Below are 27,481 nucleotides of genomic sequence, written 5' to 3'. Positions count from 1 at the left end.
GAGCATTCTTTTGAGGTTTGAGAACGGGAAAAAGTCGCTGGGGGCCAGATCTGGTGAATACAGTGGACGCAGAAGCAATTCGAAGCCCAATTCATGCAATTTTGCCATTGTTTCCATTTATTTGTGACACGGCGTATTGTCTTGATGAAACAGCACCTTTTTTTTTTCAAATGGGGTCGTTAAAGGATTTCATCCTTCAAACGATCCAATAACGCTATTTAATAATCGCTGTTGATGGTCTGGCCCTTTTGGAGGTAATCAATGCATATTATACCTTGCGCATCCCAGAATACTGATGCCATAACCATACCAGATGACTGTTGTGTTTTTCCTCGCTTTGGTTTCGGTTCATGTTTGCAGTCCACTCAGCTGACTGTCGATTTGACTCCGGAGTGATATGATGGAGCCTTGTTTCATCCTTTGCCACATATCGACGCAAAAATTCAGGTTTATCGCACTTAAACAGCTTCAAACACTGCTCAGAATCGATTGTGAGCTCGCGAGGCACCCATTTTGCACACAGCTTTCTCACGTACAAACATTCGTGAATGATATGATGTACACGTTCAGATGATATCTTCACAATCTCTGCTATCTCGATCAACTTCACTTTACGGTCATTTAAAATCATTTCGTGAACTTTTTTTATTTTTTCGTCGGTGACAGCCTCTTTTGGGCGTCCACTGCGTTCGCCGTCTTCGGTGCTCATTTCACCACGTTTAAACTTAGCATACCAATCAATGTTGGTTGATTTTCCTGGTGCAGACCACGGAAACTCTTCATCAAGCCAAGATTTTGCTTCAACTGTGCATCAGACCGGGGGCTTTTCAAATAGCCTAATGTAAAACACCGTATGTACTAACAACTAACTGCTGCACCCGTCAGAAGAATATACTGTTAAAATATAACGCCCATTAGTGCTCATCATGCGACTAAACGCCTGCCAAGTTGAAAATTGTTAAAAATTAATTAGAATCGAACTTAAAATTAAGAGCGACCGCAGACCACAGACAAACAAGGGTTCTTCCATAATTTTAATAAATACCATCTGAAGATGATACAATTCTTCACTAAATATGGGTGTTATGAATATTAAGGAGTATGATTTTGAAGGTTGGTACACCTCATCTAGATAAGATTTCAGATTTGTCTCAAACGAAACGTTGAACAACGAATTGGTTGGTCCTTTTCGAGATTTTACATAACTAATTCGCAAATTTGCAACTCGATAACTTCACAAATTTCATCTTCAAGTCTTGAATCATATTTGAAGTCAATTTCAATTCGTTGATAAAGCGTGTATCGATCCATTTTTAGTAATGGCGTAGTAATTACTTGTCAAATGTCAAAAGAAGACAGCTTCGAAAGTGACAGCTGTCCAGATAGCGGGCTATTCAAAATGAAACCTCTTATTGGAGAATTTCAACTCAATTGAATCCGAAATTATGGAGAATATTTCCCTCCTGTCAAAAATTTTATGTAAATGGAATGCAATTATCGAAAATTACAGCAATAATTGCATTGTAGGAAGCGAAATAGCACTGCGATAATTGTTCTGTTCATAGATGCATAGTTTCTATGCATCTTACACAGTTCGAATCTATGGCAATTCCATTCTACATCAGTTTGACAAGTGATGTAACAGTTTATTCGGAAAATATTCCCCCAAATTACACTCGTGCATCAAAATGACCGGATAATTTCGCATTCCAGCGAGTTTTCTTTGAAAAACTGCATTCGGTTATTTTCATTTTTGGAGAAAGAGCCCTCTACCTTCGGTGTCTGGCTCTTTCTCCAAAAATGAAAATAAACTCATGCAGTTTTTATGACAACACGCTGTCATGCAAAATTATCGGTAATTTTGATGCACTTGTGCAATGACTCACGAACATTTTTTAATTTTATATGGTTCCGAAGATGTGATCAGCATGAAATTTTCGTTGGAACGCCCTATAGAAAAAAAAAACCCAAAGAGTACGGTCTGTGGTCTGCGACGGCCCTGAAAAGAAAAATAAGCACACAAGCAACCCACACTTAGTTTACTGTTATATTTGCGAGCTGTCACTCTACTAAAAGCACAAGTAGCGCTCACAGCTTTCATGATGCTTTTGTCCCAGGCGATCGACGCTTCCAGCGAGTACTGGCACATCGCCAGCTGCGCTGAGGTCTGGCTACGGTTCAAGGCCTCCCGCCACGTAGCCAAACCCTTAGGTATGTCGTCAGGGCCTGGAGTGGGAGGTTGAGATGACGTGGAAGAAGTACCAGTCGTTTCTTGGGCGATCGCTGCCAGGTTTGGGTCGCCAGTGCTGCGTTGAAGAAAAAAAAAAGTTAGGTTAAGTCAGGTTATAGTCCTATTTTTAAGTTGATTTCTGACAGATGTCAGAGCATACTATGCTTTTTGACGTTTGTTTCAAACTAAGAGTAATAAACATAGATAGATGGAGAATATGCCATTTTCAGTAAGCAAATTTTGTCCCCAACATGAACTATCAAATTTGACATGAAGCGCGCGGAAATGAAAACATATCAGTGATACGATATTTCACTAAATTGGTGAGTTTCTCCACAAAGAACTCATTTCTTATGTCCCATAGTGAATCAATGTTTCATATAAACCCAAAATATATTGAAATGAATATCTAAATATATCCGAAATTCAGAAAACAAACATCAAGCGCGCCAAACGACGTGAAACAAAGGATGACACTAGGAGAGCAATAGTTGCCACACCTTGGATTTCAGCAGGTAGATACAGAAAATAATAAATATTCTGCTTATTATAAATGCGACAATTAGGAAAAATATCGGGTTCCAAATATTCAAATTTGCATATTTAATTGAGAATCACTCAAATAAATATACACTGCGCAAAAAAATTAACGCAGATTCTGAAAATCTCAATTTAAATGAAAGTTAACTCTACATTGACTTAACTTATTTTTTATGTTCTCTCGGGAAGGTTTTGAACGAAACAAGACACATTAAATGGAAGAAAAATTCAGGATTCCACCGAATCTTATGTGAAAGAAGAGAAATAAACAATTTTCAAAATACTGGAATGCTGATAAGTGATTTAATACTTGGTATTTCCACCCCTTGCGTTAATTACAGCTCGGCAACGACGGTTCATACCCAAAATGAGTGATCTTAAAATGTTCTGATCTAATCCTTACCAGATTTCTCTGAGTTGGATTCTTAAGTCATTGAGAGTAGCTGGATGATTTTCTGAACTTCTCAGCCTTCTATTGAGGTTGTCCCAAACCTGCTCAATCGGATTGAGATCTGGACTTTCTGCTGGCCATTCCATTCGAGAGACTTCAACCTCTTCAAGGTACTCCTGAACGATGCGCGCACGATGGGGTCTGGCATTATCGCCCATAAAAATGAAATTTTCACCAATGTATGGGGCAAATGGCACTACATGCTCTTCAATAATGTTCCTTATATACCTATCAGCATTCATAGCTCCATTATCAACGACCACTAGGTCTGTGCGAGCAGTGAAAGATATTCCACCCCATACCATAATCGATCCTCCCCCGAAACCAGTAGTATTCAGGAAATTGCACTGAGCATATCTTTTATGTGCTTTTCGATGGGCATGAGTTTGCTCAAGCTGATTTTGAAGGAGGCGAGCGGTTGCAAACCGTTGTCTCAACGAAGAAACTCTCAAGTAACGTTCTTGAATGGCAGTTGTTACCCGTGGTCTACCCTGTCCTGGTCTTCGGACATTCATACCTGTCTCCCTGAATCGCTGCAACATTCTGGACACACTTGTGTGGGAAACTCCAAACCTTTCTGCAATTCTTGTGTATGTCCACCCTTCTTCTCGCAAAACTACCGCTTGGGCACATTCCTCTTGGGTCAAATTGCATGTTTCGCGTTGCATAGCGATCGAGTGTAGAAAATCAAACGAAAGAAAAACTATTGATCACTAGAATTGATCGAAAACAACTGATTTCGTAATGGAGTCAATACATTCAAAATCTGATAACCTCATCTTTTTTTTTTCCTGCTGGGAAAAAACATCTGTATTGAAGAAAAACGTTGAAAGTTACATATGCATGCATAATTCTGATAAAAATAATTATCATTGAGAACACCTTCAGTTGTAGAATAAATTTGAGATTTCCATAATGTGCGTTAATTTTTTTGCGCAGTGTATTTCATTCAATACAATATACATTCATAACGATATAGTAAAATTGTGGATTTGAAAATATATCACAATCTGACAACGTAATCTAACCTCCCTCTATGTTTATTACTCTATGGTTTCAAAGCAAAACTCACTTGACACCCAAAGGAGGCTTCAGATATCTCCTCTCGATGTTCTGCTCCAACGACGCAAGTCTCTCCCTTATAGTGTTCATCATTTCCTCAGGCAGAGTGGGAGGCCCCTCCCTACTGGGAGGTTTCCACCCCTTCACCTGCATACTGGCGTTGGCCACCTTTTCTTCCAGAGCTTCCACCTATGGATTTTTTCAACGATTAGTTCGAGGGATTCACTTACGATGTTTTCAGACTTACCTGTTCCAACAAGGAGGCGTCCACTCTTTCCGCTATGGCCTTGTTCCAGGCGTCCTTCTGGTCGGGGTAAGGAGCCCCGCCTTCCATGAACATGACGTCGTCCATGTGTTCGGTTGAGAGCTCGGTAAGTTCTTTGTTGCCCTCTTCGATGTGGATCCTTTCCGTGGGGTACATGGCCTGCATAATACTGTTGAAGTTTCTCTTCAACTCCCTCTCACGGATGCCTCGGACGTGCAAGTTGTCCAAGATTTCTGAAATTTGGACCAAGGTCAATTGTTATTTTGAATATTCTGGGGTCTTATGTATAGGGTTTTCCAATTAGAGGTTTGGGCAGCTGACACTTTTGAAAGTCTGTCATCTTTTGACATTTGACAAGTAAAAACTATGCCATTACTAAAAATGGCGCAATAAACGCTTCAAAATCGTATTGAAATTGTTAAAATTCACTACAAAAATTTTGAAGTTGCAGTTTGCGAAATTAAAGAACTTTTGGGTGGTTGTAAAGCACCTTCTCGACAAGCAATTTTGAAACTGGCGGAAAAATTTGAGCTTTTGGGACAAGTTAGTGATGTGAAGAATCTAAACTGTGTGCGTTGCTCAAGAATAACTGAGAATATTGCTGCTGTAGCCTGTAGTCTCGACAAAAAACAAGGTTTGGCGATAGGTCTTGCGAATTAGGCTACGAATCATAATTTTTTATGGCCGGAATTGGAAGATATTGATGTGAACGATGTTTATTTTCAACAAGACGGCTCTACGCGCCACACAAACATCGAAACAATTGCAATTTTTGCAATAAAAGTTGCTGGCCATGTTATTACTCGAAGTGGTGATCACAATCGGCCACCAAGCTCTTGAGATTTAACACCTTCAGTCTTTTATCTTTGGAGCCATGTGGAAGATATGGTCTATACTAACACTTGTGTTTACTGCAAACTATTTGAGTGTTTAGGCTTTTACATTAAATCTTTTTCCAAAGTGTAAATTAGGATGAAATTTTTTATACTGTCGAATAGCTCATTGTAAAATGAAAATATAGGGTGTTTTTTTACGAGGTATATAACTTTAAGTTGGCATTACTGTTCAAGATGGCGACCGATTTAACAGCTGTCAAGTGATTTATTCTCAGTTTGGTTTGGCAATTCTTCATGAATAGACTCACGCCTGAACAACGCTTGCAAATAGTGGAATTTTATTTCGAAAATAATGGTTCTGTGCGGAATATGTATCGCGCACTACGTCCATTTTATTTTGTTTAGCGATGAAGCCCACTTCTGGTTGAATGGCTACGTCAACAAACAAAACTGCCGCATTTGGAGTGAAGCTAATCCTCAAGTGTATGTCGAAACACCGTTACATTCAGAAATACTGACTGTTTGGTGCGCTTTATGGGCTGGTGGAATCATTGGTCCGTACTTCTTCAAAAAACGATGATGGCCAGAACGTTACAGTCAATGGTGATTGGTATAGAGATATGATTACTAACTTTTTCATTCCTGAATTGAACAACCATGATGTCCAGGAGCTGTGGTTCCAACAACACGGCGCAACATGTCACACAGCTCGTGCCACAATCGATTTATTGAAAGACACGTTTGGTGACGGCCTAATTTCACGTTTTGGACCTGTGAATTGGCCTCCAAGATCTTGTGATTTAACACCGCTAAACTACTTTCTGTGGGGCTATGTAAAGTCATTGGTCTATGCGGATAAGCCACAAACCCTTGACCATTTGTAAGACAACATTCGCCGTGTTATTGCAAATATACGGCCACAAATGTTGGAAAAAGTCATCGAAAATTGGACGTCCAGATTGGACTACATCCGAGCCAGCCGTGGCGGTCATATGCCAGAAATCATATTTAAAATGTAATGCCAGAAGATTATCTTGCGGATAAATAAAATTCATGTCAATCGAATACTCCATCGTTGCTATATTGCAATTTAAAGTTCTATAGCTCTAAAAAAAACACCCTTTATTAATGAATCGTCTCAAATCTTTTGAAATACCTTAAGAAAGAAAGAAAACAACCCCTCACCTTTCAACTCCTCTGTCTTGCTCACCTTCCACCACCCGTACCTCTTCTCCACTGGTACGCTCTTCTTGGGGCAAGACTTCGGCATGCCGTGCTTCTTGATATACTCCAACTGCACACTCTCCTCCGCCGTTATCAACAACGGCGGCAGGTTATCACAATTATCGACGTTCGAATAAGAACCCCCCGAATTCGGATGGGGAAACACAGGTATCTTCAGTTCGGTCACATTGTCCCTAGTCACCGCACCGTTATCCCACTTATTCCCAGCGGTCAGATGGACCTCCTCACAAGTGCCCTCTCTGCTCAACACGCTGAACCACTTTGACTCCGCCTCACTCTTATGCTCCTCCTCCTCCTTACTTTCCGTCTTGATATCGTTCTTCAACTCATTCAAGATCTCGTTCTTCAGCTCTTCCTTAACCTCGGCTTTTACATCAGCTCTAAGGTCTTCCTCGGTCTTGTTCTCCCTTTCCATGCACTGCCCGAGCTTCTCAAACAGGTTGAACTTCCTGTTCCTCAACGGTTCCTCTTCCGTCTTGACCTCCATCTTCATCTCTTGCTCTTTGGCGTGGCGCTCCTTCTCCAGGTTCTGCACCACGTCGTCCACGCTCTTCTGCAGCTCCAGCAGGTTGTTCTCGTCCCTGTCCAAGGTGTTGCTGCCGTTTTCCAGGCCGTCCAATCTGTTGGGCGTCTTCCTGTGTTCGTTCTCCTCATTGTACTCCTCTTTTGCGGAGTTGTAGATGCTGTTGTATTGTCCTTCTTCCGCGTAGTTTGTCTCTTTGTCGTCTTGGTCTGAGTGGAAATCGCCGTAAGGCGTGGTCTCGATTATGTCCTGTGTCTTGCTGTCCTCTTCGGTGAGCTGGTGCAGGAGTTCTGGGTCGGCGGACTCCATGGCTTCCACGTAGATGCCGCCGGCTTTGGGGAAGTGCCAGTATCTTCGCCAGTACCTGTCCTGGCCGAAGCAGGTCGCCCTCAGCTGTTGGGTGGAGATGTTCAGGGCCTGGAGTTGACTCTCCGAGGTCTTCAGGAGCTTCTCCAGTTTCTTGCCTAGTTCTTCGCCGCTCAGCTTGGCGTCTTCTTCCTATGGAGAGAATTGGACGTCGGTTAGAACGAAAAACAAGAGAAGCACTAAAAGTTAATAAATTGTACCCACTATTCTATCAGCTTACCTCTTCAGGCTGCGTTGCCAAACTCTCGTTATCGCTCATCTCGTTCTCCTCATCATCCAAAAGATCCTCTTTATGTAAAGACGGCGAGTCCACAGCAGACTCTGAGATATCCATATCTCCAGTCTTCTGCACCTTTTCAACGGCCTCGGACCTGACCTTCTTACCGTGCAACATCTTCAACCTAAAACAAACCAACAAAAATCACATCTAATCATCCACAACCACCTTAACAATACTCACTTCCTGATCTTGTTATCCAGCAGCCACTTCTCCTTCTTCAGCTGCACCACCTGCTCCAAGGAAGCCTCGATCTGACGTATAACCGCCTTGTTCTGCAACAGCTCGTTGCAAATGTAAGCCAGTATCTCAGACTTCCTCGTAGGGGACAAAGCCATGAAGGGTTTGTCCTTCAGCATGTTGGAGAGCTTCCAGGTTTCGTTATTGTGTAGCAGCTCGTAGTACTGAGAGTTTTTGCCCTGCTGAGTCACCTGCATCTCATCATCGTTCTGATGGTGGTCGGCTATCCTTTTCTCTCTTTCTCTTTCGAAGTGTACACCGGTCAAGGCCTTGACCTCGCCTGTAGCGTTTGCGTAAAGGTATATCCTCAGGATTTCCGATAAATTCACGTGAGTGATATCTGCTTGTCTAAGACTCTGCCCTAAGATCGTGGTATGCCTGGCAGGGTTTGGAATCCCGGGATCTTCAACGGCACACACCAACAGATGTGTCATTATGGAAAACAACTCCTCTTCTGCCTCGAAGGAGTGTTCATTGGGCATCAAGGCTTGTTGTAGGGAGTCTAACGTAGGTAGAGAATCCATGTCGAAACCCAGGGTTTCTCCAAAGTTGTGCAAGAATTCGAACACCATAAGAACGTTTCCGAAAGCTTGTCCCGGTAGCTTCAGACCGGGGATCCTCTCCAGTTCGGGCATGGGTTTCTGGTCGAGCTCCAGGTCTTCGCAGGGCTTCCTGAGCTCGTTTAAGATCTCCATCTCCAGCCTTCTCTGTTCCATCTTCTTCTCTTTGTTGGCCTGTTTTTCGGCAAGGAGTTGTTGCTTTTTCTTCTCGCGTTCCTCCAGTTTCCTGCGGCTTTCCAGGGATTTCACCAGGGCCATGTGCTGTCTTCTTCGTTCCCTCTCCTGGATTAAAAGAATTATGTGAGAAGGTGGATTTTGAACATATCCGTAGGTTTAAGCAGAAGCGAGGTATTAGATGACTTTTTAAAATTAGCTTATGGTTAATGGTTAGGAGAGAGCTTTTGATAGAAGCGACTTAGGATTTTATTTTCCTTCGAAGTCTTGACAGGATTTGGTTAAAGAAGAGTAGTTGTAGTTAAAACACTTTCGAAAGACGTTTTGTCAAAGTTTTTACCGGGCAACACATACAGCCAATGTAGTACCAGGAATTGATCATTTTAAAAGCTTTCTTAAAGGGATTGTAAACCTTTTGTCGCACAACTGTCCTACATACTTACGCGGAGTTTGAACGTAATCTGTTATTCAGTTTTTCTGGCAAAATAGTTAGAGTAATTAGATTGTTTGTTAGCAAAAATGCATCGTTTTAAGGGTTGCTATCTTGAAGGGATGCAATAGATGATTTTGTATGAATGATAAATATATTTTGTGTTTGATTGATCAATTCTTGGTAATTTGTTTGACAGAATAGTAAAAAGAGTAGAGTTAATATACAGGTGACCCAGAGAGGTTGTTTTTTTGAAAACGTCCATTGATACAAAAGTTTCCAATAATAAGATTAACGCCCAGAAGCTTTTGATATCATGTAACGTAATGATGCAAAAAAAATTGGTTATTCAATTTGGAAACATTATCATTACAAATTTCACAAAAAAATAAGCCTGTATCTCTCGAGATATTTTGTCGAATTTTTATAATTTTTTTTCCAATAATGATACGACCCTATCAAAATTTTTGCTAAACATTCTTTTCACTATTTTGCAACCGATTTCCGAATTTCATTGTGATCGGATGGGTATTTTTTTAATTATTAAGAAAACTATAATTCATAACTCTGGAATTATTGAGCGGATTTTGCCATTAACCTGAAAAGACTCTAGTTCTTTCGTTTGGGAGTTATCGTGAATACGGCGGCCGGATGGACGGTCAGAATTGATTTTGACCTCGAATTCTCCAATAGAAAGTCGAGGAAATCATTTAATATTATTCTTGGCTATAAATTACAGATATTATAGCAAAATGAAACTAACGCGCAACAAGAAGTACATTGGGTCACCCAGTATACAAGATTGTTCCGAAAATATGTTTTTAAATTGCTACTAACCCTAATAGGCCCGATCTGATGTCTGAAAATTTTTGGGAATTTATTCGACATAGGACTGTAGGTTTGAGAATACACCGCAAAAAAAAAAATGAAATAATCATATAGATAGTTTGAAGAAGGTACCATCACCAGAACTTAACCACCAAATTTCGAAATCCCTAAGCAGTTGTGAGATATACCAGCATTTCGTTAGACCCAATTTCAATCGAAACATTTCATGCTCAAAAAGAATAAAATAATTTTCGAATTTGTTAAATTTCAACATTAAAACAAAAAAGGTAATTAGCGAACATAAAACAGCCGACATGCTCAAGCACAAGGACATTAGCACCGTAAATATGCATGGTGGCCATACCAACTCAACAGTGTAGAGCATTTCTTGCTGTTTACTGATCTCCTGAATGTACATCTAAAGGAAGAAATAAATACGGTAAGTAATAACTGAATTATACAACACACTCCAAAATATAAACGACATAAAGTGGTAGATATATGTTCTTTATCGGAAACTGAATCTAGGACATTCATATGCTTATTCGAAAAGTTTGAGTCAACGATATAAGAAACAAAGTTTTGCTGCTAACCGTTAAGAATTAAAAACAAAAATTGAAAAAAAAATGATCGAGAAGAACTGGTGAAATAGAAAACACTATTCAAACTACAACGTTGTCGATCAAACTGAAGGGAAAGATAGAAAAAACGAATTCAGAATTACTAAAACACGTTTTCTCACCTGCTCTTTGATCATAGACGCTTGCTGCCGTTTCAATTCTCTTTCCTAGAAAAAGACATTTCAACTGTAAGGTGGTGTCAGATTTTCTAACCTAAAATACTGACACACCCGATACTTCATGAGCACTTAAACCCATTCAACAATTAAAAGAGAAAATTGGATGTCTTTTGAGTACTTGCCTGCTGTTTCCTCTGCTGCTCTTCCTGTTTTTGTCTCTCCATCTCCTCTTGTCGTTTTCTCTTAGCCTGACATGCAAAACATAACAAAAGCACGTTACAGAAAATGAACGAACAATGTGCTATATCAAGTCTAACATTTAATAGAACATGTTATTTTATATTTTAAAATAATTTTTCATATTACTTTGCAAGCCTAACATAACACACTGCATTAACAAGATGAATTTTAGACATATTGTTAAACAGATGAATTAGTTAAAGCAAGACACAGCAATAATACAGTTGTAATTACCTCCATCATCTGCTGCGATCTGATCTCCCTATCTCTCCTAGCAGCTTCCTGCCGTTCTGACCTCTCAATCTCCTTGGCTATCCTCGCCTGTTCCCTATCTAACCTTGCAGCAGCCCTAACAGCCTGCTGTTTCCTGGCCAATTCTATTCGTTGCTCTACCGATAAATTTGTTCGCATGGCAGATTTTAATTCCTCTAACCTGAAAACATCGATAGATCCTTCAGGAACAACTAACTATACAACTTCTCCTGGCCATCATATCGGTTTATCGAATAAGCCAAGCCCTAACTTAGGACCTTGTGGAACACCAAGACCTTGGATTTTCTTACCTTTTCGTTACGTCTTCTTCGGTCAGCTGGACAAATTCACCATCCATGGCCATCTCAGGAGGCACTGGTTGGAGGTAGTTACCCAAGATGACCCTACAGCTAAAGGTGAAGTTGTCCCTGGACAATTCCGGGATATTCTGACTTTCCAAATACTGAGGACAAAAAGTAACGTTTCGTTTATACGATCATTTAGTTTGGATGTTATAGCTTACCTGTGTTACGTCTGACATCTGTTTGAATTTATTAGAACAATCTGGGGCTGAATAGGTGACGTCACCTTTCAGACCACCAGTCTTGGTCAGTCCTCTGATTACAGTCTCACGTTTCCAGCCTTAAACGATAAGAAAAAGTCAGAAATCCAGTTGATTAACAAAATTTCAATAAACTAACCTAGCTCCAGAGGTACCCTAAGTGCCCTCTCGTCGTACTGCTTCTGTTTCTTAACGGGTAGCTCCACTTCCATCTCCGAGTCAGTATGATTCGAATCGGACATGTTATCGGAGTCGGTTGAAGCATCGACAGTGCTTGAATCGCTCAAGGTGCCTTTAAACTTCTCCTGGAGCAGTTTGTTGAACATCTTCTCGTCCCCGCCTGCTTCGTTTATATATTGTTGGGCTGCCAGGATGTTCGACTTCAGAAAGCTCAGCTGCTGGTTCATCGATGTGTTCGGGTCTAGCATCGGCATGGGTTTTATCCCTGCGGATGAGTAAAACAAATAGAAATTTAAAAAATTACAGTTTATTGGCATTAATCGTTTCTACTTATGTCTGAACCTTGAAGAAGTCAACAGATCTAATTTTTTTACTTTTGCGAATCTCTTGGACATTCTTCAGTTTCAAAACATGTGAAAACCTCAAACTACTCACCTAAAGCCCTGCTTTGGGCCAGGAGCGAAGCCACGGTGTTCTTCTTCGGCTTACTGACCCCCCTACCGAGGTTTCTGGGCCTGCCCTCCTTGTGATTGGACGAGGAGGACCCGCCTGCGTTTGTGGGCGGGGCCGAGGTCGACGACGTGGAACTGCCCCCGTCCGAACCCTCGTTTCGACTAGGCGGCCTTGGAGAATCTGCGGAGGCGAACATCTGAAGAAGGGAGGAGCTTGGAGCTGGTGGTGGGTGTTGAGAACCAGAGGGTATCACGCGTCTCGGCTTGGGACCGGGTTTTCGACGTGCTGAAAGAAGTAGAATGAAATATAAAACACAATTATAGATAAAAAGACGAAGTATTATGAAAAAATAATGATAAATTTCAATCAATGAATACGGAAACGAATTTATTTGGGTTTTTACTTCATTAGCTATCAACATAGTCATCCGATGGCCATGAGACTTTGAGAAGTTGTTAAATACATTTTCTCAAAAGTTTCTAGAGTAGCACATTGCCAATATAAAAACTCGTTGGAGGTTTACTTCTATAGATGTGAAATCCTGAAAGACTTACAAACTCTGTCCATCCCTATGTTGGCAGACATGTTGCTCAGTGAGTTCAGTGATGGGTTTGTGCTGCAGGTGCTGGGCGGTGCCGAAGATTTGAGGGAGAGATTGAGTGGGGCCTCTCCCGCAGATTCGCCCCCATTATTGCTGCTGTAAGGTGATCCAGAGATGCCGGAAGGACTGCCGTTGGTGGGTGGAAGCTTTATCATTTCTATTCTGTCATGGGAGTTGAGTTGCTGATGATCGTCTAGCGATTCCTGAACAAACAAGATAATATGAGGTTAAGTTAGGTTAAGAGAAATAATTCTAATGAATCTTTTCAGTATTTCACTGAAGGTTCGGGAAATTTAGCATGAAGTAAGATAAAGTGAAAGCTTACGTTCAATTTCAGTCGTTTGTTGGATCTTTCCAGCGAACTGGAAGGGTGAACACTGACTAAGGGAGGATCCAAGGATATTGTCTTTTTTCTACCTCGGTTTGTGGTTCCGGGTACTTTGGGGCCCACTATCGATGAGGTATACTTAATAATTTCTGTGTCTGGAGGTAGTCGAACGCCTCCGAGTATAGAGTTGGGATCACTGCAAGATTTAATTTGTTAAAAAAAAAGAAGCAAACAAATAATATGTATCACGATTACTACATGTCACCAAACAGGATTCTAGGTATTAAGTTCAAGTATATTCCATATTGTGAGGAATTCCATTTTCAAATGTATCCAAAGATAGAGTGAAAATTCAAATTCTTCTTATTTCTCTTCGATTAGTAGGTACTTTATTGAATATAGGCATTTTTTGTTGAATGTTTTCGTGTAGAATATAACATTACTTAATATATTTCAACCTAATTCTGAACACTTTTTAATCGAAAATCCAATTGTTACATAAAGTTTTCAATTGATCAATATACATAATGATGCCACACTCTTACCCATTTCCTTCTAAAGCAGCACTAAAGAAAAAAAATTGGTCAATTCCAAATTGATAATTTTTTGGATATTATTGTAAGAAATATTAACACAAGATTTTGTCCTAGCATACCATTTCAAACTTTAATTAAAAAAAAAAATCAATTACCTGAAAAGGAAAATAAACATGCGAATTTAAAATTAAAATCGTTTTGTTACCATTGCACAAAATGGTAACATCGACTGCAGATTATATATATCAAAAGATAGCTATAATTTGATCAGCTTGTCTCTTCTGCAAAGAATTTATAGGTTAAGTAGAGCAGGATTGAGCTATCCCTATAGATGCTCAGGCCTGGACTTCGCCTTTTTTCTCAATGAAGATATAACTATGATAAATGTTCCTCTTTGTAATACTTATGTATATTGAGAGAATAAAGTTATTATTATTATTATTTTTGCGTTGTCTAGCATGGTGAGGTATTCTGTCACCAGGTGATACGGAGTTTCTTCTACCTCCTCACAGAACAGGCACTCTTCGTTTTCTGCTAGATTCATTCTCATGAGGTGATTCCTGAGGAAGCAATGCCCTGTTAGGAATCCAGTGAGGAGGTGTAGCATATTCTTGCTAAGATCCAAATACTTCTTGGATCGCGCAGTATCAAAGTTTCCAAGAAACTTTGTAGAAGGATTCAACCCAGGAAGATTCTGCCAGAGTGTTTCTCTTTAGGTTTTTTCTTCTCCTGAAACTGTTTTATGTAGGTAGATTTATCTATATCACAGAAAAATTCTGGGCCAATGAAAGGAGTTTGTGCTCCTATTCTGGCAAATGTGTTGGCATCTCATTTCCTTCAATCTCCAATTGACCAGGACCCCAGAATAAACAGACCTTGTTATTCTTGCCTATTTCCTTGAGTTTTCTTCGACACTCCAATACCATTTTAGAATCGATGATATGTTAGCTCAATACTTTGATTGACACCTGTCTGTCAGAACGATCGCTATATCTGATAGTTTCTTTTAGGTTAATTTCCACACATCTTCTGATTGCAAGTATCTCTGCCTAAAAGACATTTGGACAGTAGCCTAACAATAGTGAGCATTTGGTGCTAACCCTGAATACTCCAGCGCCAGTCCTTGACTTGGTTTTAGAACCATCTGTGTGCCAATTGATGGCATTTTTTGAGACCGTAGAATCCCCTCCCCAATCTTATTTTTTACTTAGAATCGTAGTAAAGGTTTTCTTGACACTAGTCTGCATTGGATTGGGTTGACAAGCTATACAACACGGCGCCGTTGTCACTTTGTGCAGCCGTAACGAAGCGATATACCATTTTTGAAAACGGAATTCGAATCATGTATGAAAATCTATAAGTTGAGTCCAAATAAAACCCAAATATGCAGAGCAAATCACAATAATATCAAATTGAATTTAACTTTCGACAAGTCCATGGATTGCCAAATATAAAAACCTAACCTCACCTAACCTAAAACCAACTCACCTTAAAATACTGGAAGGTAAACCGACGCTGCTCACGGTGCTTGCGCACGACACAGCAGACGTCACTGCGCCCTTATCCGAACCGCTAACCATATTCATCGGACTGCTGAAGATGCCCGACGTCGAAGACGACTGCATCGGCATCTTCCCCTCCGAGCTGCTGCTGATGCTCACGTTGTTCCCGCTGTTCTTCAGCTTCTCCAGCTGCTTCATGTTGTACGTCATGTCGTTCATGCCAGCCGAGGCTGACGCCGAGGAGGACGAAGACGAAGACCCCTTGGACGACCTCTTCTCCTGCTGATACCTGGCGCCACCTGCCGAGTGGATGGTCAGGCCTAGAGCGGAGTTCTTCGGGGACTTCCCCGCGTTGGGGCCCGGACTGGAGCTGACCTTGAGCGACGGCGACGACGAGGAGCGTTGCTGCTGCTGCTGATGGTGCAGGGAGAAGGGGGAAGACTTGTCCTTCGCGTGAGACTTGGAGCCGCCCTTGGAGGAGTTCTTGGACTTGGTCTGGGCCTGGTGATGGGAGGAGCCGCTAGATAGGGAGGGCAGGCCGGCCAGGGAGGCGTAGGGATCGCCTAGGGAGGGGAAGTTCAGGCCGGAGGCTTGGAGGCGGGCGAGGTAGTCCTGCGCCGCCAGGTGGGAGGCCATCGACCACCATGCTGCACCTGGAAATAAAAGAGGGGTTTGGTTAGGTTGTGCCGACTGTTTGTTACGCCTATGGTACTGAGGGTGACGCTCAATGAAGCGAGAGAAGAAAAAATGCGTTTTTACTGACTGGGCCCGAGACCTATTGACTGCAATGTTACTGCTAGAGTTTCGGTTGATTCTTGCTCTATTTAATTGTTTTTCTTCGTTTAATCGTGGCTTTGTAATACACATAAATCAGAATCCAGTATATTTTGTTGATATTCTTTGTTCAGTATAGAAAAAAATATAATTAGAGGTTATGGAAAAGGTTTACTTATCCGATACGTCATAAGCGAACATAATGATTAAAATTCAAAAGAAAAAAGTGATCTAATTTGCCTCAAAACTTGAGTTTATTAACGAAATAAGGTAGACTTATTTTTCTACATTACATTAGTGAATTTAAAAAACTGCAGTCTGCTCTATTGTTGAGTACTTACTCAATTCTCTACACAACGCATCGCCTAAGCGAGCGTCAACTTTCAAAGTTAGTTGGAATTTGAACAAGTTTTGACGTCGCGGAAGTAGAGGTTAGACTATTTGTTCCTTCTGTTATGGATTTGGTTGTTTTTCGGTTTATCTACGACCTTCAAAGATAATTTAACATGGACAAGTGTCATATCGAGTTGTCTCAAGTATTTTTACAAGATGCGACAGAAATGTCATTAGTTTTTCCACTTTATTATAAAATGGTTAGTTTTCCACACAAAAAAACACGTCTTTCCATTGGCTTAATGGCTTATGAGTTAATCAAATTGACAAATTCAAACGGGGAACTGCAGAAAAAACACACGGTGTCAGATCTGGTGAATACGGTGCTCGCGGCACGATATTTACTCGATTATAAAATTTATGAGATTTACTATAAACGTAAACTATAAACCCGATTTCTGACATGAACCTGATTGTCTAAAATCTTGCGATTTTGATCAATATTTATTCTTTTTTGTTTAGTATTTCGAAAGAAGAACCTTTAGAATTGTTGACCATGACCTATATTCAAGCATTCCTCAGAAACCGTGAGAGCTATTTATATGAAATTTGTATTACTTATTGAACCTTTTAAATCGAGAACAAGATCCATGCATTTTAAATTCTAAAAAAAAAGCATTGGATTTTGAAAAATAATTGAGGATAATGAAGAAGCAATTTTTTTTTCTTGTTATTATCGATGCATAAAGAAGAGAAGTTATCTCTTCGAAACAATAAGAATACCAAATAATCTCGATCATTCAATTCAGCACACAAACATTGTTTAGGCCAAGTTCCCGAAAAATTGAAATTGACGATGGATATTCTTAATGAAGCCTCATTATTTATTGTCCAGTGTAGCAAACATGGTGAATCATGTAAATACTATGTATTAAAGCAATAATAATCTTTAAATTTGATATGAACAAAGACCGATAAAAGAAAGAACAACAAAAATACCTTACTCTTTATAATTTGATTATCGAAACTCGACCATAATTGATATTGATTTCATCAGAGGAAAACATGCTGATATAAAATTACGTATGTCCTACAATTTTAGAATCCTTGAAGAGCGATAATAAGAAGAAAGAAACTATATTATTACATTTTATATGGTAAACAAACAGTTATAATATTCATCTGCAGCCAAAGCCGATACAACAACCTCCCGTCCCCTTAAAAACCAACAAAACACAAAAATTACCTCCCCTAGCCACCAATCAAACCCCTCCATCTCCTACAACACTCCAAACCCCTCCTTACACGTCACACACCCCTCCGTCGACCGTCCCGACCCGAAAAAACACCGTCGCGCCTTCCGACCCCGCGGCCACCTCAAACACCGGATCCGACACCCGCGGAAAAAAAATCGTTTCGGCCGGATAACGGCCCGTTCGGCACGGTAGGTCGTCGGCAGTCGACGGTACGGCGTCTCGGCGCGCTAATTGCCGGGCGACAGGACGAAATAGTGAATTATGAGCCCCCATCTCGCGTGTAGCGATCGCGGCGGCGGCGGCAGGCCCGGAACGGGGCGCGGAGGCGGTAAATCAATAAATGAAATATATTGTGCCCTCTGTACTGTCTCTGTGTGTACGGGTTTTCGAGGGGGGCGCGAGAGGGAGGTTGATACGCGCTGCCGTTCGGTCTGGCTGGAATAACGGGGAACAGGTTGCGTTATTATATGGATTTTTCGAAGTTAACGCGCGTGGGAGGAGGAGGTGGAGGGCAGAGAGGCGGCGGAAGCCCAGGCGATGGGCCAAGACGACGGAGACGCTTCGGCAGGAGGTTTGGGGCCGTTTATCGGAAAAGTAACAGAAACACGGCGGCTTTTTACGCAGTTGTTTATTGTTTACCGGTGGAATGTAGGTGGGATGAGGTCTGCGATGGCGCACGAATGAAAGAGAACTCGAAAGCAATTGAATTTACGTCAGCGTTGTCCTAATTTTTTTTCGATGTCTTATTGGAATTTTCTGGGGTTATGACGGAGCTGTTGATACGAAATTACGCGCGAAGCTTGGTATTGACGTTCTGTAAGTGCGCGCGAAATGTCAACTCGATCGGATCTGTTGTTGTCATCGAAATATTAGGTTTTTTTCTTTGTTTCCGATACTCCAGATTACGTTATCCACACGAAATATCGCACAAAGCTTGTAATAGTCATTCTATGTACATAACGGGTGTTTTTTTCGAGGTATATAACTTTAAGTTGGCATTACTGTTCAAGATGGCGACCGATTTAACAGCTGTCAAGTGATTTATTCTCAGTTTGGTTTGGCAATTCATCATGAATAGACTCTAGCCTGAACAACGCTTGCAAATAGTGCAATTTCATTTCGAAAATAATGATTTTGTGCGCACTACGTCCATTTTATTTTGTTTATCGATGAAGCGCACTTCTGGTTGAACGACTACGTCAACAAACAAAACTGCCGCATTTGGAGTGAAGCTAATCCTCAAGTGTATGTCGAAACACCGTTACATCCAGAAAAACTGACTGTTTGGTGCGCTTTATGGGCTAGTGGAATCATTGGTCCGTATTTCTTAAAAAACGATGATGGCCAGCACGTTACAGTCCAGGGTGATCGGTAAAGAGCCATGATTACTAACTTTTTCATTCCTGAATTGAACAACCATGGTGTCCAGGAGCTGTGGTTCCAACAAGACGGCGCAACATGTCACACAGCTCGTGCCACAATCGATTTATTCAAAGACACGTTTGGTGAGCGCCTAATTTCACGTTTTGGAGCTGTGAATCGGCCTCCAAGATATTGTGATTTAACACCGCTAGACTACTTTCTGTGGGGCTATGTAAAGTCATTGGTCTATGCGGATAAGCCACAAACCCTTGACCATTTGGAAGACAACATTCGCCATGTTGTTGCCGATACACGGCCACAAATGTTGTAAAAAGTCATCGAAAATTCATTGGACGTCCAGATTGGACTACATCCGAGCCAGCCGTGGCGGTAATATGCCAGAAATCATATTTAAAATGTAATGCAACAAGATTATCTTGCGGATAAATAAAATTCATGTCAATCGAATAATCCATCCATAGTAACGGAAATATTTTGTATTTATTTTCCAAAATTCTTGAACATTGTTCCATTTGTAGTGATGGCGTAGTTTTTTCTTGTCACATGTCAAAAAACGATGACAACTTCAAAAGTGACAGGTTTCCAGATAGCGGGCTATCCAAAATGAAACCTTTTATCGGAAAACTTTTTATAATGCTGATAGCAAAACTAGCCACATTGTTGTCGCATTGTATTTTTGTATTATAGTACTTACTGGTTTATTTGTTTTTTCCCCTCTGCTGATAATCAAGTCAATATTATTGAAATTGTAAAATGTTATTTTTTATATTATTTTGTTTTTTTTTTGTCTTGTAAACTGAAAAGGTTAAGTGTTTAAGAGTAGCTTTAGCTAATCTTCGCCTTTTCGGGGCAAATGTATGTACATTTGTTGAATAAAGTCGATTTATTATTATTATTATTATAGTGAATAAGTTCCCTTCCAACATACACTTCCCACTAACATTTGATTCTGGGAGAAGAGGTTCCTCGTATACGGTTGGAACTTTCAGCGTCCAAGGTAGCTCATCGGTTAGAGCACTTGACTAGTGATTCGGAGGTTGCGGGTTCGATACCCGCTCGAGTAGGTACTTTTTTCAGAATGAAAAATCGACTGAAAGCCCTTAGTTACTATTTTTTTCAAAAATCAAACCAAAAAGACACTTACTTGCGGCAGGTATGCCGAGACTCGCTGCCTGGCTTGCCGCCACCGACAGCGTGTTGGTGTAGGCGTTGCTGTAAGCCGCCGCCACCGAGGACGTCGGAAAGTTGGGCATGGCGCCCCGTCCGCCCGGCGAGCTGGGCGGCATGAGGCCGAACGGCATACCGGATGCGGCAGCCGCAGCGGCCGCCGCCGGGTGTGGCGGCATGCCGAAACCGCCTCCGGCGGCGAACAGGTTTGCGGCCGCAGCAGCATCTCCTCTGGGCCAGTAAGCTGAAACGAGAAGGGGATGAGTCAGTTGGTCAATACTAAAAGGGTTTTCCGATGAGAATCATACAATTTGGAATCGTTATAATGGCAACATTGCGTATTGTGTTTTGACATTTGTTATGTCATTTGTGTTCAGTAGGTTATGCCAATTAATCATGGAAAGATACACGCTTGAGGAACGTATAGAATAGAATATTCTAAACAAGTTGCAGAATAGGTTCAAGTTCCAACACGAATGCGAAATTTTGCAAATGAGCGACGAAGGAACGAGTTTTCGAACGCATGAGTGTTGGAATTACCTTCTGCAACGAGTATTAGACGATATTTTCTCCATTTCAGTTGAGTAATCAGGAATATGTTCGAAATTCAATGAAATATTCAGATTATACATCCTAGTGGCGTTTGTATTGTATCTTGGCAGTTGGTGTGACTGTTACGAAAATTGACAGATTACCAAATTAGAATCGAACTTACGTTTCGAATTTTGAAATAATCTATAAATACGCATTAAATTCGAGAATAATTTTTGACTAAATCGATTTAACACCACCAGAATTAAGAGAAATTGCTAATAATATTGCAAATTATTTCACTGTATCTAAATTATATTATATTGAGAATTGACGTGTGTTGAAAGTTGAAATGATCAGAAGTCAGTTTAGACAACCATAAAACGAAAAATATAACTGAAAACAATGCTGTAATGAGTTAATTACATCACTGTTTTTAGTACTGTAATGAACTCATTACGATACTGAAATGGAGAAATTGTTTTATCGAATTTGGTGCTCATTTGTGAATACTGAAAGAAATTTAAGAAGAATTTATGAACGGTATTATTCAGTCAATCTTCTCACGGTGAACGTTTTTTACACGATACAAGCAGGGCCGGCATTAGGGGTAAAACAGTGGAGCGACCGTCTTAGGCACCTCTATTTGACGGGCGGCAATTCGGCCCAGTCTGCTGGCCCCTTTTTCACATTTCATCCTCGATTCTTAAAAACAACATAAGGTTTGCGTTTGTCAACATTACTTGCAATAAAAATCTCCAAACCGCCTGTATAATAAATAAATCATGGCAGCCCAATCTATATATGATAAACATTCCCTATTACCCTCATTGAAAGAGGGATAAAATCATCATGTATTCCACACTGACGAAAAACAACACTATCTTTATTTTTGAATCATTTGGAAGCTGATGTTTACACATTCAGCATTTGGAACATTCCTATGATTTTGCATTCGAAACTAGTTACTGTTAAATGTTTTCAGCGGAACACATGTTCGTAATTCCAATTATTTTTCGAAGCTAAATTTTTCATTCACTAGAATTCAATTTTTTTAAACACGATTGTAAGATTCTTCTTCGGGAGAAGAAAGTTCTGTATTATCATAGGAACAGGTGCTGTTTTTTTTTTTGGGGGTGGTTATGATTGACGTCATGTTATTATGCTTTTTCAGCAGGGGCGCCGAAAATTCCTTCGCTTCAAACGACAAAATTACTCGCGACGGCCCTGGATACAAGAGTACTGAGTCATTGGTTTCACTTTCATATTTATCTATAATACAACGAATAGTGAGTTGATTAACTAAATAATGTCGTCTAATAATTATTCTGAAATTTCTCCCAGTATTCACAAATGAGAGCAGATTTCGATAAAACAATTTCTAAACGTTGTTGAAGCGTGTATCTTTCCATTATTGAATGACAACCTTAGAACGTTAATACGTGGAACGGAAATCGCCTTGTAACTGATGCATTTGTTTTGATGCCAACATTCGTCACTCCTTCTGACGGGACACTATAGCAGTAGCGTAGCTTAATTTGATTAATTTCGAAATTATCAATTCAATGCTCAAAAATAGTTCACAATGTGATTTATCCATAAAAATTCTTTCGTGTTTCAAAGGGGTCAATGTTTTTCTCAGTTTAATGGTTTAGCTATTGTGAAGTTATGAAAAAAGAAAATCAAATCAGGATTCTCCACGCCTATGGCTCGCACACACAATCGGCTAGCACGATTGTGATTGGCGACACTAAACTTCCATCTCTCTTGTATTCGGGATCGAGCACAAATGTTTACTTTCCGTTCCTTCTATCTATTTTCTGAGATGAAAACCTACTGAACACAAATGACACAAGAATTGTCAAAAAATAATACACCTAACCTAACCTGCTAAACACAAATGACATAAGAAATGTCAAAAAAAAATACAATATTGCCATTATAACCTTTTTGAATTGTATCATTCCTGTTGATATTGAAAATATGCACATCAAAAATTTCTCAATAACTTTTATTATTAATTATATAAAATAATTAGAGTTCTCTGTGCACCCGGTACTATACTAGAAAGTTGAGGTAAACACACTTTCGTCGTAAGTATTATTTTAAAAAATGCTCGAGGGACGTTTCGATAATAAAGTTCTTAGAGATTCATGTAGAAATCTTTAGTTTCTGATGACAATTTTGTTTTCGAAACATGCGTCAAACATTAATTACAAATTTCCTTGTCAAAAAGGACCAGGCAGCAGCATAATGGAAAATTGGCAGCGGTTAATTTTGTAGAATATGACCCCTTGAAAAAGAAAGTCTAAAGGTCCAACTCAATCCTATGACTAGTTTTCGAGATACAGGGTGTCGAATTTGGAAAATGACATTTCTTCAAAGTAGCATTTCTTGCAGGTAAAATCTTGAATGAAACACTTTTACGCGAGAAATATTGCTCACACAAAAGGTTATAATTTTAGACGGATTTTCAATAAAAATTCTCGTTAGATATGGAGTGAGTCAAACTTAATTCAAAATGGAATTCGTTTTGTTCATAATTCACCCTGTAATCAAATAGTCGTCCGTGGAATTTTCCGATTTTTTGTCATTACTCTTAGTTCGAGAACACTACTATAATGTCAAACAGTATTGGCTTCGCTATGACCAGTTTTTGTGAAACACAGAGTAATAAATTAAGAGGGGGCGAACAAAAGTTGTCTAAAAAAAAGTATACAAAGAAAATTTCATACAGAGTAAAGTAAGGGTAAGATACAGGTTGGCGTTTATTTATTGTTGTTTTGTCATTGTACGTTTTACAGGGTGTCCCATATTCGATGTTCGCTGAGAGCATTTCCAGAATATTCTAATTGATTACTTCAATTCTATTTGATTACTTCAAGCATTCAAGCTGCTATCATGACGTCCTAAAAGTGTCACAACAACAAAATTCACTACAGCCACCCCAACATGATATCCATGAAGTGTTATTTTATATTGAGAAAATAGAAAATTCAAAATGCAAGGAATTCAAAACAGATAACTTTTTAGCATCATGTTAGCAACATTGGCTTACGCTCGGTAGATGGCACCTCAGCATTTTTTTTTTCAAAATTATTGTTGAATTCTCGGGTTCGAACCTTGCAAGGTAATGATCATTAAAGTTTCATCAAGGGAAGTAATATCGAAGAGGCGTCAAGATTTTTCCTTGAACTGTTTGAAAAATTATTCAAAACGTTATCTTATGATTCACTGGAGCGCGAAATCATCTAAAACGACCTGTCAAAAATGGGGGCCAGGGAAAAGATTCGGAAAAATATATTCAAATGATGGATTACCTCCAAATAAGCTGGCTGCATCAAGCAGTGAGGCCGGGTCCGATTGGTTGGATAGTTTATTGGAGCTCGAGTTACCTTCGCTACTCTTTCCATTCTCTTTATCCATTTCCACCCAGCAGAACTGTAACAGAAAATCGAATTAACGGATCGAACGGCCACATATAGGGACGTCGAAGGCGAGAATTACCCGAACAACACACCACTCCGAAAATCGAAAATTCAACTTGCTTCGCGATAAAAGAATCGACGCCTCTCACGACGGGCAGTATCCCGTTTTGCGATCGGGATCGATATCAAATTTTCGAAATCTGTCAAAGTTATGAAGGAATCGTGAATGCTCATTCCGTTCGCATTATTTTGATATCAAATTAGGTGACTGGAACAACAAAAATGCAGTAGGCAAGTTTCGTTTTTCAGACCCGATTTCTGTGACAGTTGCGAAATACGCGGATCACAGAACAAAAAACGTCGAAAACGAACTATTTTGATTTTGTGCACAGATAAAAACACGCTCTATGACAGTAGTTCATTCTGGACGGAAACTCGATGAACGGAAGCACAGAATCGACGAATATTTCAATTTCAAGATTATCCCTGGAAAAAATACGCGATGTATATTGAACGCATACCTCTTTGCACGCTTTCTCCTTTCTCAACTTGTTCCCACATCGATACCTGCATTATTCATCACTGCATTTAGCCTTCATTTGAATGGAGAATACTCTATTTCTCGAATCCAGCATTAGCCACAATAAGATAAGTGCGGTTAGTCATAAGAATCACAGAATTTCGATACTATTCATATGTCAGAACAAATAAGTACCTATTACGAATGCTGTTGTTTGACATTTATTCATGAACTTGTGGGAATAACCGTATTGAATTATGATAATTCCATCCAAACCTAACCTCGTTAAGTCAAGCCGCTGTAAAAATCTCCGATCATAGCAACCGGCGGCAATATAAGTCCGAATCATAGAGAATATATCTCGATGATTCGAATTGTGACGTCTGAAATCACATCAACGTACAGTCCATTCAAGAATTATTGACATCGAAGTAGGCCATGAACGTCTAGTCGCGGCTTTATTTCTGGTTACAAAAATATCACTAAAAATTGCTATGGTTCATCATAGAAATGACCAGTTTAAATTATTTTCATCATTTTTGTATCCGAAAAATCCTGAATTTTCGAAATTACGAAGGGACGCATACAGTCATGATTTCATAAATTGAAATTCAGATTATATAACGTAAAAATATAGTGAAATGCTATCTCATTTCAAGGAAATCCAATGAAGAGATATCTATTCATTTAAGAGTCGCCCATGAAAGATCCCATTGAAGATCATTAAAATATGCATATTCCTTTTCACCAAAGGCTCTTCAAGAATTGTTGCATTACTGATGGACACTGGATACGAACCTGCTTGCAAAATTCTTATCAAATAACTCTTATGGATCATTTAAACTGTGGTGTTTAAACTGGTGAAGAAAACAGAAAAAACTGGTTGATAAATTTAAATAGTGTAGCTTAGTGAATGGAAGAGCCATATCATAATAAGACAGAAATAAAATTCAAAGAATCCATTTAGTATATGAAAAATTTTGACATCACACAGTTGTACTGTAATTTTCAAAATTGAAACCAATTTATCAGCCGATGTGTAAATTACTTTCTAAAGTCACTATTTATTGAAACTGTTCATGACATGAATGATTGATTAAACTTGTATGAAAAATATAGGTACTATCTGTACTCGAGTTTTCTGTTTTTAATTGAAATGCTTTTATACTAGTTTCTATTAAATTACAGAAATTATTTTGCCCATAACAGCCTTAACTCACTTACTTAAAGCATTTTTGCATGAAATTATTTGTAATTTATGAATTTGAAAATTTTATTGCATCTATTATTATCTTCAAGGGGGTAAGAGGTGAAGATATTCTTGAAGTTACTCTTCTGAATATATTTTTGATTAAATACTCAGTAAAAATTCTATAAAGCAATTGGAATTTATTGGATTTTTGGATTGCTCATTGAAGAACAAAAAACAGATATAACAATACTTAATTTCAATATAGAATATAAATAAACTATAGATGCAATGCCAAGACTTTGTTTAGCAATCCAATCATAAAATAATTCTCTCTTCATAGATTTATATCATCCTCATGATCACCACTGTCAAAACAAAACATCCAGGTAAAAATCCAAATATCCAGCATTCAAAATAGTGCTCCTTCTACTATTACCCTTGAATATACTTGAAAAACATTTTGTTTCCTTTCTAGAGCCCACTGTTGAATAATATTTTCAAATAACCAAGTTTCCTCCAGATAAATAAATTTCACATTTTGTTGCAAATATTCTCTGTATTCACCATAAAATCGTACTCAACTTATTATATTTTTCTGTTTATCAATAAGAATTTTCCTTTTATTAACTGTTTTGAACTTGTAACCAATTAAGTTTATGTAATGTTCTAATGTTGTCTTTGATTGATTAAAATCCAGATGCTTTTTGGTCAAATTTCATCCAGGCTCATATATTTTGGCTCGGCTTTTGGTAACAATCAAATCTTTCAATGATTCTTTGAAGGTGAAATCGTATTGCACAGGTTTTCTTCCACTAATAATCCAGGTTGTAATGACTTGCCGTCTTCTTTTTTCAAACAGTACTGTGAGAAATACTCAAATAAACTAATCAATGTGTGTTTGAAATTGATACAACTTTTAAGTTTCAAAATTTCTTCGATCAAAACCAATAACACAAACAAACTGAAATCTAACCTCTTGTCAATGACATTTTCAATGCCAACCCGAAATCTGCAATTTAAAATGTTACTGAAAGAGCCAGTACCAACTTAATTTCGATTTTCCAAAGCCACCCGGGATGTCAATAATTCCTGAATGGACTGTATGTAATTTATTTATTATTATTACCGTGAAATGTTTACGAAAGAGAAAGTGAGAGCAAACGTTTATCTGGGTAAAGTTCAATGGAAGAATATCTTATTAAACCTTTTCGTACACATCAAACTCGAAACGGATTAATCTGGAGATCAAATGAAGTCGTCAAAAGAAGTGAATGCTTTGCTATTGATTGATAATTCGAAGATGATGGTTTGCACAATTTCTCACTGCTTGAAAAAGAATATCCCACGCTCAGATCAGGAAATACCCAAGCAATTATTCTCGATATTTATTTATATCAGACGCAGAAATTCTGTTTTATGGAAACTCCGCTCTCAATATTTACAATGATATCACAAGTTTTGAATTATTTCATTTGAA

The 27,481-nt window shown here is 39.2% G+C and overlaps 1 protein-coding gene across 5 annotated transcripts in view; it reads right to left on the bottom strand.

Annotated features, from left to right (window-relative positions):
• Positions 1–27,481, bottom strand: part of LOC123688658 (bromodomain adjacent to zinc finger domain protein 2B) — a 35,871-nt gene that overhangs the window by 4,031 nt on the left and 4,359 nt on the right. For 2 of the 5 annotated variants that reach the window (XM_045627273.1, XM_045627274.1), the window contains exons 3-18: positions 24,185–24,305; positions 20,311–20,577; positions 15,407–16,073; positions 13,380–13,578; positions 13,008–13,257; positions 12,436–12,738; positions 11,960–12,265; positions 11,782–11,900; positions 11,570–11,721; positions 11,241–11,439; positions 7,979–8,877; positions 7,739–7,919; positions 6,570–7,650; positions 4,531–4,781; positions 4,294–4,472; positions 2,033–2,306 (exon numbers count right to left, since the gene is read on the bottom strand). In XM_045627273.1, the coding sequence (XP_045483229.1) occupies positions 2,033–2,306; positions 4,294–4,472; positions 4,531–4,781; positions 6,570–7,650; positions 7,739–7,919; positions 7,979–8,877; positions 11,241–11,439; positions 11,570–11,721; positions 11,782–11,900; positions 11,960–12,265; positions 12,436–12,738; positions 13,008–13,257; positions 13,380–13,578; positions 15,407–16,073; positions 20,311–20,577; positions 24,185–24,290 (5,433 nt within the window). In that variant the 5' untranslated portion in view covers positions 24,291–24,305. Of the gene's footprint in view, positions 1–2,032; positions 2,307–4,293; positions 4,473–4,530; positions 4,782–6,569; positions 7,651–7,738; positions 7,920–7,978; positions 8,878–10,391; positions 10,446–10,769; positions 10,815–10,948; positions 11,015–11,240; positions 11,440–11,569; positions 11,722–11,781; positions 11,901–11,959; positions 12,266–12,435; positions 12,739–13,007; positions 13,258–13,379; positions 13,579–15,406; positions 16,074–20,310; positions 20,578–24,184; positions 24,306–27,481 lie in introns of all 5 variants that reach the window. The other 3 variants (XM_045627271.1, XM_045627272.1, XM_045627275.1) reach the window with 3 other exon arrangements.

The sequence above is a fragment of the Harmonia axyridis genome, chromosome 1 (assembly GCF_914767665.1).
Source record: "Harmonia axyridis chromosome 1, icHarAxyr1.1, whole genome shotgun sequence".
Taxonomy (NCBI): domain Eukaryota; kingdom Metazoa; phylum Arthropoda; class Insecta; order Coleoptera; family Coccinellidae; genus Harmonia; species Harmonia axyridis.
This window is presented reverse-complemented; position numbering and strand designations above follow the sequence as displayed.